Raw genomic sequence first — 14,041 nt, forward strand, 5'->3', positions numbered from 1 at the left:
ATGAGAGATGGGGATCGAGTGCGGGATCCTCAGCACTATTGTCGGTGGTTACGTGCTGGCTCTGATGATCGGAGAAACATTCTTCTCTCACTTTGAAATATCTTCCTCGACGCAACAGCTCAAAGCTGTTTCCAAGCAGAGGTGCTCTCTGCCTGACTTAGTTAATTAGCACCTATTTGCAAACCAGCAGTTTAAGGCTAAAATCCTTTAGGATTAGGTAACCTGATTAGGTCTGACAGGACGTTGTCAGGCGAGGCCTGTCCTTTTTCCATAACATCCTGGAAATTTGGGGCCATGATTTAAAAAAACAAACCACCAATTAGAGTCAGCCAAGGCCAAACCCAGAGTATTGCACCTGATTTATGGGCCAGTATACTGAGGCTGTTCTTGCAGGGGTGTGACCAGGGTCGTGCCGACGGGGAGGGGGGCAGGGACCACCCGGGCTGACTTGGGTCACCCTGGGCTGCCAGGCAGGGATTTAAAGGCGCCGGAGCAGAAGCTCACTCCACTCACCCCTCCCAGTGGCGCCAGTAAACACACCTGGGACCACGAGGGGGCGCTGGAGCTAACTCACAGCTCCATCACAGGGCAGGGCAACCAACCTGGGAGCCATTTGTCAGGAGGGGTGGATCTTAAATAGTACTGAGTGAAGGAAAAAAAAGCCACGATATCTATAGAATAATTTGTATGCATATTTAAAACACGTGCATACATAAAACAACTCTGTATTTTAAAAAAGACATACATTCCACTTACATGAGGTCCCTAGGATAGGCACATTCATGGAGACAGAAAGCAGAGTGGTGGTTGCCAGGGGCCGGGCCATGTGGAGATGAGGGGTAGGGAATGGGGAGTTAGGGTTTCATGGGTAGAGTTTCAGCTGGGGATGACGAAAAAGTTCTGGAAAGGACGGTAGTGGTTGCACAACGATGTGAATGTACTTAATGCCACGGAACTGCACGCTTAAAAATGGTTACGATGGTATATTTTGTTATGTATGTTTTAGCCCAGTTTTAAAAAGGCAGATACGTATTGAAAGACGTACCATAGGGAATACCTGTAGAGGGTGGGGGGATGGCAGGATGGGAACAGCGATCAGGGATGAAGGGGGAAAAGGTGACAGAATGCCTTGCAGAGGCCGGTACTCACAGTGGGTCTCTTGAACCCTGCGTGTGATGAGCTTGGCTCTCAGTGACCCAGAGGCCCCCACCCCCCGCCCCCAAACTGCTGTTTAATATTTTTCTTTTAAGTTGACTTTTAAATAGCCTAAGTAAATTTGTCTCGAATGCCCAGTCGATATGACTATGGCAAGTGGAAAAGCTAGGGAGGCTTCCCTGAGTTGAGGCCCGTTTCCCCTTCCTGACCCACCTTTAACATTCTCATTTTGACTGGTGATGGCGGGCTTTCTAACATCTTAAATACTTATCTCTACATATGTAAGATTAATTCCTTATACTCCTTTCCACTCTCCCAGCGATACCTTCTCAGAAACTGCCCATCAAATAGAACTGATTTTATGCACCCTCCCACACCATTTGTCGTCTTTTTTGGGGGGCCCCCCAAGAGCAAGCAGCGTTCAATACAGCTGCGCTGCTTTTTAATCATCCGTTGTTTAAAAAGACCCAAGCTGTAATTTTAAGTCTGCTGTGGGTAAAAACAAGACTTTTTGTTGGTGAGATAGGTAAATAACGGGACTTTGGAATGAAAGGAGACGGCGGGTGGGTGAGTGCGTGAGATGGGCATTGTCAAGTGGGGACACGTGCTGTTTCTGAATAGTACCTGTTTGTCATCCTGCCTTACCCTCGGGTCAGCAGAGGTGGATTTTTAAATTCTGAAACTCATGGGATCCCGTGGCTATTCGCTTTATGAGCACACTGTATGAGTGCAAAATTAACTGTACACCAGCCATTGGTATTTATTATGCCAATAATGTAAGTCTTCCATGATTTAGAATAGGTCCAAACATGTTCACTTTTTATAACTATGCCAGTGAAGTTAGTAAGTTAATAAGTTTTGGACTTCCCTGGCGGTGCAGTGGTTAAGACTCCGCTTTCTACTGCAGGGGGTGTGGGTTCGATCCCTGGTCGGGGAAGATCCTCCTGCATGCTGCGAGGCATGGCCAAAAATTTTTTAAAAAGTTAACAAGTTTTGTTTTAAGTTAAAAAAAATTGCATATGAAAATGGAACATTTTATGCTCCAAGTCCGAGGCCTTCTCACCCTTCAAAAGAGGCTAGCAAATTGGAAAGGAGTTAAAGGTACACTGGAAGCCTGCTTTCTCCTTGGTGCAATTAGAAGGTTTGAAGAAAGTTGAAAAGAGATTAATTTTCGCTCCCAATGTCGCCAATGTCTTCTAACCCCCATGTCCAAACATCACCTATAAATGATCTCTCACTCCACCTGTGATGAGCAGCCCTCAGACTGGGGGACCCTGCTGTAGGCACTGAGGTCTGGGGCTGAGCACTCTGCCTGTAATGGATGGAGGGGGAGCTGCAGGGGCCCAGCCTGAAGGTGAGAAGGCCCCAGACTGCCCTGCACACAGTGTTCCTTTGAGGCCTAGCAGCCTTGGTCTCTAGAGCTCCTGGACTCTGAGCTCTGTCTGCTTAGCAGTTTGGCTTGGTAGAATTTCCATGGGCTTCAGAGTCAGGCAGAACTGCAGCAAACCTCTTCCTGGCACAAGGGACCCAACCTTGTCAGTAGAGTGGGTTTAGTAATTGTCAGTCGGGATTAAATGAAATAACGGGAATATGTAAGCCTCGGTCCCAGAGCTTGGCCACACAGCTGGTGTACAGTAATGGCATCCGTTGTTATTTCATACATCTTGGGCTTAGGGTAGCAGCAGATCATCAAACCATCCTCCATGCGTTGGCTTTCAACCTCATGGTCACAGGATGGCTGCTGGAATGCAGACGTTGCATCAGTATTAAGTCAGGAAGAAGGAGGAGGCAGACATGCTGTCTCTGTTCTTTACATCCCAAACCAAAAGCCTTCCCCAAAGCCCCCAGCAGATTTTTTGTGAGTCCAGTTGGCCAGCCCCGGTCACTTGGCTGCCCACAGCTGCAAGGGAGGCTAGGAAAATCAGTAAGGAGGAGGTTAGGGTTGTTATGACTTAGCCCAGGCATTTTCCATCACATTGCCCAGAGTAAAACAGGAATCCTGTTTGTAGGGAAGAAATGGGTAATGGCTGATGGGAAAGCAGCCCATAGCATCTGCCCCAGGATGGTTATTTGATTCCTCCTGATGGCTCTCCCCTGCTCTGCCAGCCTGCCACTGTGGTGTCAGAGCAGAAGTGAGGAAGGAGCCTGAGACTGACTTAATTTTGCAACAAAGGTTGGGTACAGAATAGAAGCTTCCGGAAACAACACCTAGAATCCCTTCGCCCACCCACAAGCATTTGCACGCTCTCTTCCTTCTTTTAGAAATACTTTTCCTGTTGTTTTTAGGGACAACATTCATCTTCTCACTGTTTGGCTTTCGTCTGGGAAGATGCCCGGGCGTCCCACATCTCGGGAGGGCATGTTTGGGGCCACCAGAAAGGGAGAAAAAGGAACAAAGCATGAGTTCAAGGGAGGGCCCAAGCCTGATTCAGATGGGGTGGGGCAACCAGGGAGGCTTCACCGGGGAGATGGCTTTTATTCATTCATTTAACAAACATCTCATCCCCTGCTTCAGGGCCCTGTGAGGGACCCTGGGGAATCAAGTGAATGGAAGGTCTCAGATGGTTTGACAGCTGCCCGCTGGCAAGGGAGGCCCGCGTGACTTTGGAGCCTTTGAGGGCTGGGAGCTTCCAGGCCCCCCAGAAATGCCAATTCCCAGTCACAGAGCCTGGATGCCGAGTACAGGAATCAGAGCCAAAGAAGCTCATTGTCAGACAGAAGTTTAGAGTCTGTCCAGGGTGGAGACCAGGTAAGCCTAGAAGTCCCTTACGCCTTGTTGTACGATTCTGTGGGCCAGCTCTCTGCTTCCGGTGGTGAGCTCTGGAGAATCTCATCGTCAAAATTCAACCCATTTCTCCAGATGGGAAGGGGTTTGTAACACCGAAGTCTCCTTTTCAAGCACTGCGGTATTGGGTGGAGGCCACTGTCTAGTCAGTGAGGAGGCTGAGAGGCCGCCCGGTGACAGCTGTCAAAAACGATGGCCGGGGAATTTTCCTCTAGTGGGTTCCCGGCCGTTGGTTTGCTAAGTGCAGCTGGGCCCGGCAGGTGCTGAAGGGTCGGGGTCGTGGACCCCCGCCAGGTCTCAGTAGCGCGGAGATGCAGGCTGTCGCCGAGGGCCGCGCTCCGCCCCGGGGCCCCCGCCCCTTCCCCCGGCCCGGCCGCGGCCTCGCAGTTCACCCTGCTTGTGACGCGCCCCCGTGGAGGGCAGGACGAGGCTGCGGCCGAGGGCGTCCTGCGGCAGGCTCCGGCCCTAGGGGGCAGCGCCAGGGCTGGCAAGCCCGTTCGGTACCTGTGCGAAGTGGCGGGGGATGGCGAGGAGGAGGCGGGGGAAGACGAGACAGACCTGCTGGACACTTCGGACCCCCCGGGGGGAGGCGAGAGCACGGCTAGTCTGGAGGATCTGGAGGACGAGGGGACCCACTCTGGGGGAGAGGGCGGCAGCGGTGGAGCCCGGAGACGGGGCAGCGGCTACGAGGGCTGCAGCCAGACCCCGAGCCAGGTGGCCAAGCAGCGCAAGCCGTGGTTGTGCAAGAAGCACCGCAACCAGATGTACGAGGATAAGTACAAGAAGCAGAAAAGCCACCAGGCCCTGAACTGCGGTGGGGCCGCCCAGCCTGGCGGCGCAGGAAACGTCAAACTTGAGGAAAGTGCAGGTGATACGCTCTCCACTGTTCAACAGAGAACAGGAGCTTTTGGGGATCGACCTGCAAGACCTACTCTTTTAGAACAAGTGTTAAATCAGAAAAGACGGTCATTACTAAGAAGTCCAGAAGTGGTGCAGTTTTTACAGAAACAGCAACAACTATTATATTAGCAAGTTTTGGAGCAAAGACAACAGCGGTTTCCAGGAACATCAGTGTGAGGGAATTATCAAGAAGTCCTACACGTTTTTTATCTTATTGTAGTGGATGGACATATTTTTATACTAAAGATAAATGGGGTAAGATTTGCCAGTAGAAGGTAAACAGTCATTTTCCTGTGAATGTGTGTGCATTTGGGGACAAATACGTATCGCGCGTTGTGCATCTATGACCCTGTTTCTGTTCTGCTATGTTCATTTGTTTTTTTAGATTCCACATATAAGTGATATCATGTAATATTTGTCTTTCTCTGTTTTCACTTCACTTAGTATGATAATCTCTAGGTCCATCCATGTTGCTGCAAACGGCAGTATTTCATTCTTTTTCTATGGCCGAATAATTTTCCACTGCATATATATACCACATCTTCTTTTGCATATATATACCACATCTTCTTTATCCATTGATCTGTTGATGGGCACTTGGGTTGCTTCCATATCTTGGTTTATTGTAAATAATGCTGCAGGGAACATAGGGGTGCATATGTGTTTTCTAATTAGTGCTTTTGTTTTCTTTGGATAAATACCCAGACGTGGAATTGCTGGGTCATATGGTAGCTCTATTTTTAATTTTTCTGAGGAGTCTCCATACTGGTTTCCATGATGGCTGCACCAATTTACATTCCCACCAACAGTGCACAAGTGTTCGTTTTCCCTCACCAATACTTGTCATTTGTTGTCTTTTTGATAATAGCCTTTCTGACAGATGTGAAGTGATACCTCACTGTGGTTTTTTTTTTTTTTTTTTTGCGGTACGCGGGCCTCTCACTGCTGTGGCCTCTCCCGTTGCGGAGCACAGGCTCCGGACGCGCAGGCTCAGCGGCCATGGCTCACGGGCCCCGCCGCTCCGCGGCATGTGGGATCTTCCCGGACCGGGGCACGAACCCGCGTCCCCTGCATCGGCAGGCGGACTCTCAACCACCGCGCCACCGGGGAAGCCCCTCACTGTGGTTTTGATTAGCACTTCCCTGATGATTAGTGATGCTGAAAATCTTTTCACGGGTCTGTTGGTCATCTGTATGTCTTCTTTGGAAAAATGTCTATTCAGATCCTCTGCCCGTTTTTTAATTGGGTTGTTTGTGGTTTTGATGTTGAGTTGTATATCTTCTTTATATATTTTGGATATTAACCCCTTGTTCAGATATATTATTTGCAAATATCTTCTCCCATTCAGTAGATGGCCTTTCCTTTTGTTGAAAGTTTCCCTTGCTGTGCAAAAGCTTTTTAGTTTGATGTAGTCTCATTTGTTTGTTTCTGCTTTTGTTTTCCTTGCCTGAGGAGACATAGCCACAAAAAATGTTATTAAGACCAGTGTCAAACAGCCTACTGCCTATGTTTTCTTCTAGAGAAGTTTAATGGTTTCAGGCCTTACATTTAAATCTTTAAACCATTTTGAATTTATTTCTGTGCACTGAGGTATTATGTTCTATAAAACGAATCAGTTTGGAAGTTACAAGTTGATACCCCTGTGTGGTGGGCCTGACCCTGGCTCCCTGCCCGCCGGGGACCATGGCGTCTGGGATACTAGTCACACACCCGCAGGTGCTTCTGTCGGGGGGAGGTAACATTCACTGTGTCCTGCAGCCAGCAGTTCAGAGGCTTTCTGTTGGTGAAAGCCCAACAGCTGCTTTTGAAAATTGTTACAGCTTCACTCCTTTTTCTGTCTTTCAGAGTGAAGCATCTTTCAACCTAATATCAGAAAAATGTGACACTCTATCAATTCTTCGGGATCACCCTGAAAACAGGATTTACCAGAGGAAAATCCAGGTAAGGCAGAGGGTCAGAGGAAGGGGAGCCTAGATGAAACGGGCTGGAGTTGGGAGCAGAGAAAGAGGTGCCACTTTGAAGGTAAAAAAGGCTTCGCATTTGGACCAGGCTCCTGGGCAAATTAAAGGGCTCCCAGAATATTGTGATGTTGGGCATTTGCCTTAATGAGAAATCCTTTCGCTGCAAAGAGAAAAAAAAATAGCACTTTTGTTTTTAAAAAGCTAGGCAGTCTCCTAAGTGTTTCCTTTCTCCCTGAGACCTCAGTACAACATTGCAAGGTCAGAACTTCTATTACCCGCGTTTTACAGCTGAGGGAAACGAGGCACAGAAATTAAATGGCAAGCGCACGGCCCTACTGCTAGTGCGTGGAGGAGCTGGCATTTAGACCAGGCAGGCTGACCTCATAAAAGGCGTCTTTGTAACTGCCCTGCAAGGGCATCTCTCAGGAGGGAAAGCCCACTCCAGCCGGGCTATGAAAAAGTGGGGGTAGGGTTGCTGGAAGGATGCAGGGACAGTCACAGAACAAGAAGGAGCCTGGGTGCTCCCCTCGTGCCCCCTCTCCACCTCTCGGCTTCCCGCCGGGGCAGGAGCAAAGGCTGGGCAGCACACTGACTCTCGTGTCCCCGGGAACCCCTTCGGGAGCTGAGATGGAGTTTTCAAGGAGCGCATCCTTCCCTACGGCCTGCCTCTGGTGGGCCCTGTCAGCTCCACTCTGGTGGGACCCCTTGAAAACCAGCTCTGCTGTCAGAACCCTGATGGTAGGCAGGCCCGGGAGGCAGCCATGGGGACTCCAGGCCGTTTCAGAGGGAAGCTGACAGCCAGGAGCAGAGCCGGAGCGGGTGGCATGGGGAGGCCACACCTCCCAAGAAACCCTTTGAAGGACTGGCCAGACTGCTTGGAGAAGGCTGGGGAGGCCCTTCCTACCGACTCTGCAGCCTCCTGGCCCACCTCACAGGCATGCCCACCCTCACTGCCCCACCATGCACGCCGCTGCACCTCCTCTCAGTGCCATTCCTCCAGGAAGTCTTCCTGGACTGCTGAAGTCTGATGTAGATGCCACTGCTCCGTGGCACCCCGGTGCTTCCCCTGTCCTCCTGTCACGATCATCTGACTGTCCATCTCACCTCAGACTGTAGGCTCCCGAGGGCAGGGCCGTGGGACCCCCCACCCCCAACCCCGTTCGTGCTCAGTGTCTGACACAGGACACACTCTGAGTAGTTTTATTTTTGTGGGATGAGAGTTGGGACACCGTGAAGGGCAGCCAGTCTGAGAGGAGGGAGCAGGTGTTACGTGGGGGAGGCAGGGGCCCCGGCCCTGACAGGACACGACGGTGGTGCTGTTGGTGCAGACACCCACATTTCCTCTGCCCCCCGCAGGAACTCAGCAAAAGGTTCACTGCGATCCGCAAGACCAAGGGGGATGGGAACTGCTTCTACCGGGCCTTGGGCTACTCCTACCTGGAATCTCTGCTGGGGAAGAGCAGGGAGATACTCAAGTGAGTGGGGCACAGGGGATGCTGGGTGGGCTGCCAAGGGGCCAGCTGGGGAGGGACAGTGACCTAGCGGGCACTCTCAGCCCTCCGGTCTCAGTGCGCTTAGGCAAGTCGCGTTGGGTGCGTTCTCGAAGACTCACTGCAAGGAGAACACAAAGAAGCGTTGCCCCATTGTTCTGGATGATCTCGCTGACCTTGAGTAACCCAGGGGTCCACCTGGTCAGCCTGGATCCAGAGTTGATGCTGTCCAGGGTCCCTCTGTCCCACAGCTGCTGCCCGTAGAGATCCTCCCTTAGACCCTCGGGTTTTGGCTTAGCTCCAGGCTTCTCATACTTCAGCATCGGTGCAAACCCGCTGGGGTCTTATTCAGATGCAGATCCCAGTTCAGTAGGTCTAGGGCGGGGGATTCCGCATTTCTCACAAGCTCCCAGAGAAGCCGCCCCTGCCGCTGGGCCTCGGACCATGCTGGGGAGCAAGGAGCTGAGAGCTGCTTCTTACCCTTGGAGGTCTCACAGCCCTTACAGGATTGGATGAAGACCCCGGGCTTCCTTGTCAGACACCCTTCCCCACATACCCTGGGGAAGGGTGCAGAGCGGTCACAGGTCACAGAGCCCCTGTGGTTGAACCGTGGACCCCGGCACCAGAACTCCTTCGCGGAGGCAGGTTTCTACCCTGCCTTCCGTCCGGGGCCCCCTTGCTCCTGCAGCCATCGCCCCACTGGGTGCCACACGCAGACTGTGTTGTGGGCCCTGGGGATGCAGCAGCAAACGAGAGAGACAAAACACCCTGCCTGTGGAGCTGGCATCCTAACCGGAAAAGAGGGACAGTGGATACGAAGCGTACTTGATGTGTCAGACGGTGATAAGCGTTGTGGGAAGAAAAATCAGGCAGGAAAGGAGGCCAGGTTGTCCAGGGGTAGAGGCTGCAGTTTTAAGTAGGGGTTGGAGAGGTAGGGGGGGCAGGTGGGATAGGGCCTCACGGGCCTTTTTAAGGACTTGAATGTCGGCCTGAATGAGATGGAGCCACAGAGGGTTCAAGAGAGCAGGGGGCCTGATGTGCGGCCTGCTACGTGCAGGATAAATGCCGCGGCGCGCAGCCAGGGAGCAGCAGGGGACGTGATCCGGGAGAGCCCAGAGGAGGGGTGGTGACGGTGGCCTGAGCAGGTGGAGGTCGATCGCAGAGCCCTGCAGGGGTGGCGCCAACAGGATTCACTCGTGGCTGGAGTGGGGTGTGTGAGCAGAGAGAGGAGTCGAGGATGGGTGCCTGGGGTTTGGCCTGAGAGTTAAAAAAGCAGGAGCTCCATGTTGCTAAGTCCGAAATCCCCGTGGGCCATCCAAGCGGGGTCCAGTGGGAAGTACCAGGAGGGTGTTACCCCATTTTACAGATGAGTAAACCGAGCTTCGGAAAGGTTAAGTGACTTGCCCAAGGTCCCACTAAAGCTGGTGTGTGGCTGAGAGGGCCTGTGCTCCAAGTCCTGACGCCGTCCTTCTCCTCCCTCACCTCGTCGGGGCGGGAGTCCTGCCCTGGGTGTTCGTCCCTCGCTTGACTGGGTCTGTGTGTCGCCGTCTCTGTGTCCCCAGGGCTGGCACGGCGGGGCCAGCAGTGGTTGGTGAGGAATGAGTGGGGGGATGCGGCGGGGGCTCAGGAGTGTGTGGCCAGGGAGGGGAAGGGTGTGAAGGTAGGAAAGCTGGGAACAGAGCTGTGCACATTCACAGCCTCACAGAAAGTGGCCAGAGGGGCCCTCCCAGCACCCCTCGTGGAGGCCTGTTACCATCACCCATGCCATGCGAAAGGGGAGCCTATGGCCCAAAGCCGGAGAGCGACTTAGCAGCAGGGCTGCGGCTCCCAGCACAGCACTCCTTCCTACGCCTGCCCTGGCCAAACCGGGCTCAGATACGCCGGCCGGCCCAGCCTTTGGTGGTTTGCCTTTCGGCAGAAGCGCCTCACCTTCCAGGTTAGATGGTTCCACTTCACACACACCGCCCTCCCCTCCCCTCCCCTGTCCCACAAGTCACCTAAGCCTCCCAGGCCTTTCTCATTGTGCCTTTAGTCCCTCGTGAAAACCCTAGAGTCTGGTCTCCCCTCCCAGGGGACAGGCTGCGGTTACGCCCGTGCCAGCTGGTCCCCCAGAGCCTCTCCACTTGGTCCTTCTTGCGGGGGATGCACCCCCTTCTGTGGCCCAATCACTTGGACTGTATCTCATCTCTGCTGCTGAACTCTGTGTCCTGGGGCAGCTCCTCGCCATCCCCAAGGGGACCAGACAGGTCCCAGATGGGGCCGTGGCAGTGGGGGGCCTGCAGTGGGAGCACTAACAAAGCAGGGGTCCCTGGACCAGGTCTCGAGGGATGGCCAGTGCTGGCAGAACTTTAGTGGCTGTTTGGCGGGGAGGCCTGATTTGTGGTGTGAGTCGATTTCTGTAGTATAAATACTCTTGTCATGATTTTTTTTTCCCAAGCTACCATCATGGGGTCACTGAACAGGGAGTTGGGAAGAGATACGTAACACATGCTATAGTCCAAATCATATTGCCACCATCCACGCGCAATAGACAAAGATTACCTCAAGAGCACAGATTATAATTTGTGTTTTAAAGTTATTTAATTTTACATAACTTGATTCTTAAATAATGGCTGTTTAACACCTGGATGGCAAAATGCGTAAATTTAACAACTAGCTCTTGTGAGCAGGTACAAACCAGCGCTAGCACACCTCTGAGAAGAGCATCCCTGGCTAAGGGGACAGTGGAGGCTAAGGGTTTGAAAACGCAAATGGGTAGTGACTGTGGGGTGTGAGGGAAGCTGTGAGACTTGACTAGAGATGAGGCTGCTGAGCTCGGCAGGGGCCCTTCCAGGACACCTGTGCTGAGGAGCTGTGTCCTGAGGGAGAAGGCTGTGGCAGGTCACTCTAAGGTCCCTGTGGAGAGGGGACCAGGAGTGAGGGAAGGCTGGGTGTGGCCCAGGCCAGAGATGGTGTTGACACACCAGGAACCATGGGGACAGGAAGGAGGGACAGAGTCAACAGACCTTCGAAAGGTAGCATCAATGTATCTGGGAGTGGGTGGTGATTACCTCAATTTCCTCATCTGTGAAATGGGTATACTACCCACCTCCCGTGACTGTACAGGGGAGGACAGAACAAATCAGTGTGTGGTCCACGTGGAAGTGCTTTGAAAAGTAGAAACGTCCTACTAGAAAAAAAGTCCTAGTAGAAAAGTGACACGTACCCTCTCAGGTGTGTATGGGGGTGGTGGGTGAGTGGGATGACAGCTGATGTCACAGCAGCGCCCCCTGCAGTTCCTTGTAAGTACCAGTCTTTCCCCTCCAGGTTCAAAGAGCGTGTACTGCAGACCCCAAACGACCTTCTGGCTGCTGGCTTCGAGGAGCACAAGTTCCAAAACTTCTTTAATGCTGTGAGTTAACCTGGGCACGACAGCTGAGGGGCCAGGTCCTCCCTCGCTGCCAGAGCAGACAGGAGCGGGCACTGGCCGGAGTCCCCTCACCGCCCAGGGCTCTGTGGTTGCGCCCCTCTGGCTCCTCCCAGCTGGGGAAGGGCTGAGGGTTGCTTCCTGCTTGTGGGGACATCGAGGGAACAGGGAGCCCAGGGCCCTGCCGTCTCTCTGGGAGGAGGTGCCTCCTTTGGGGCACTAGCTCTCAGGCTGGAAACTTCCCCCAGCCTCCTTCAGCCCCTTCCCTCTCCACCCCATTTCCCCGGACCCCACTAGTGAAGGCGGTGGGGTTGGAAGACTGTCAGTTCTGAATCTGTAAATAAGAACTGCAACCACGGCAGTGAGGAGGGAGACTAACCGCTGCTCCTTAGACGTGACTCCGGGCTAAGGGACTCACTACAGAATATCTCTAACCCTGTTACTGAGCTTTGGTGGGATCTCTGATTGATTGATTTTGGCGCCTCAACTTGAGGATTTGAAGATGGAAATGCCCGTGGAGGGAGGGGCGGGGCCTGCCCGTCCCCTGGCTGAGGGCCCAAGGGCTGCAGTTTTACAGTGTGGTAGAGCTCGTGGAGAAGGACAGCTCCGTGTCCAGCCTGCTGAAGGTGTTCAACGACCAGAGCTCCTCGGACCGAATCGTGCAGTTCCTGCGCCTGCTCACGTCAGCCTTCATCAGGAACCGCGGAGACTTCTTCCGACATTTCATCGATGAGGAGATGGACATCAAAGACTTCTGCACTCATGTAGGTCCTCGGGGCCCAGGCTTTGGGGACTCGGCCTCTGGCCCTGGGCTCCGCTCTCATCCCTCTCTCCTTAGGAGACCTTAGCACCAGCATTCCCTAACCAGGGAACCTGGGTGTCATGTCTACATTGCAATTTAAAGAGCACTAGGTTAGCAAGCCGGAACACATCCTCCTTCTGCCCAAACTGTGTGGCTTTGGGCAAGTCACTTTCCCTCTCTGGGCCTCAGATTTCTCATCTGAGAAATAAGGGCTTTGGACTAGACTGTTCACAAAATTACAGAGTAGCAACCCCAGAGTCACATTTGCCCAAGACCTGTTTTGTTTATGATGTATGGTATTTACCTGAAAGAGCTGCCAACATTTAAACATTGGGCAATTTTCGTATGAATGTCTGGATTTCTCTGGAAAAATCAGAAGATCCAGCTCCCCAGGCCTTATTCCTTTTTGGTTTTCTTTTATAAACTTATTTTTTATTTATATTATTTATTTTTGGCTGCTTTGGGTCTTCGTTGCTGTGCGTGGGCTTTCTCTAGTTGCAGTGAGCGGGGGCTACTCTTTGTTGCGATGTGCGGGCTTCTCATTGCGGTGGCTTCCCTTGCTGCGGAGCACAGGCTCTAGGTGCACGGGCTTCAGCAGTTGTGGCTCACGGGCTCTAGAGCGCAGGCTCAGTAGTTGTGGCGCACGGGCTTAGTTGCTCTGCGGCACGTGGGATCTTCCCGGACCAGGGATCAAACCCGTGTCCCTCGCATTGGCAGGCGGATTCTTAAGCACTGCGCCACCAGGGACGTCCTTCCCAGGCCTTCTTCTTGCCCGGCAGTCATCAGCAGGAGCTAAATGGCAGCTGCCCTAGTTACTGGGACTCAGTAGGCAGCTTGTCTCTCCATTGACTCACCCACTCGCTCACGTAGCCCTCTGTAAGCACATAAGCTTGAAATCCCTTTATGATAAAGTCCCTTTCTGCTGAGATTCTTTGACTCTGTGCATTAGGAAGCCCAAGCTGAAAAACTCCTGCTCCCCTTTCCAGATTCTTCAAAGTAGTGTCCTCTTCTCACAACTAGGGGGTCCAGAATCAAAAAGATCTAGATTCAAGCCTTGCAACCGTGGCAATTTCTGTTACCTCCTCAGTGAGCCTGCGTTTCCTCCTCTGGAAAATGCAGATGTCAACATCTGCCTCACAGGTTGTTGTGGAGATTATTTCCCAGCGCAGAGGTTTTGACCTAGGACCACGAAAGCCAGGGTTGGACCTCTCACTTGTCCTCTGCCAGGCCTCCATCCTCAACTGGGTTGTTTTTTCATTGTGACCTTTGCAGGAAGTAGAGCCCATGGCCATGGAGTGTGACCACATCCAGATCACAGCCCTGTCCCAGGCACTGAACATTGCCCTGCAGGTGGAGTATGTGGACGAAATGGACACGGCCCTGAACCACCACGTGTTCCCCGAGGCTGCCATCCCTTCCGTTTACCTGCTCTATAAAACTTCCCACTACAACATCCTTTATACAGCCGATAAACGTTGATTAATTTTAGGCCACGCAGTGGAGCCTGTCACCTAACGGGACTGCGCTTTTGCTTTTTTTTTT

At 52.7% G+C, this 14,041-nt stretch overlaps 2 protein-coding genes across 2 annotated transcripts in view; both read left to right on the plus strand.

Moving 5' to 3' along the window:
* The window catches only part of LOC112409269 (regulatory factor X-associated protein-like), a 10,631-nt gene extending 5,614 nt beyond the window's left edge, over positions 1 to 5,017 (plus strand). The window contains 1 exon segment of the mRNA XM_024759258.1: positions 4,235 to 5,017. Coding sequence (XP_024615026.1) covers positions 4,235 to 5,017 — 783 coding nt within the window.
* Positions 1 to 14,041, plus strand: part of OTUB2 (OTU deubiquitinase, ubiquitin aldehyde binding 2) — a 19,892-nt gene extending 5,851 nt beyond the window's left edge. The window contains exons 2-6 of the mRNA XM_024759446.1: positions 6,686 to 6,781; positions 8,158 to 8,276; positions 11,598 to 11,682; positions 12,267 to 12,461; positions 13,772 to 14,041. Coding sequence (XP_024615214.1) covers positions 6,686 to 6,781; positions 8,158 to 8,276; positions 11,598 to 11,682; positions 12,267 to 12,461; positions 13,772 to 13,978 — 702 coding nt within the window. The 3' untranslated portion in view covers positions 13,979 to 14,041. The remainder of the gene's footprint in view (positions 1 to 6,685; positions 6,782 to 8,157; positions 8,277 to 11,597; positions 11,683 to 12,266; positions 12,462 to 13,771) is intronic.

This window comes from Neophocaena asiaeorientalis, unplaced genomic scaffold, assembly GCF_003031525.2.
Source record: "Neophocaena asiaeorientalis asiaeorientalis breed wild unplaced genomic scaffold, Neophocaena_asiaeorientalis_V1.1 scaffold476, whole genome shotgun sequence".
In the NCBI taxonomy this organism is placed as follows: Eukaryota; Metazoa; Chordata; class Mammalia; order Artiodactyla; family Phocoenidae; genus Neophocaena; species Neophocaena asiaeorientalis.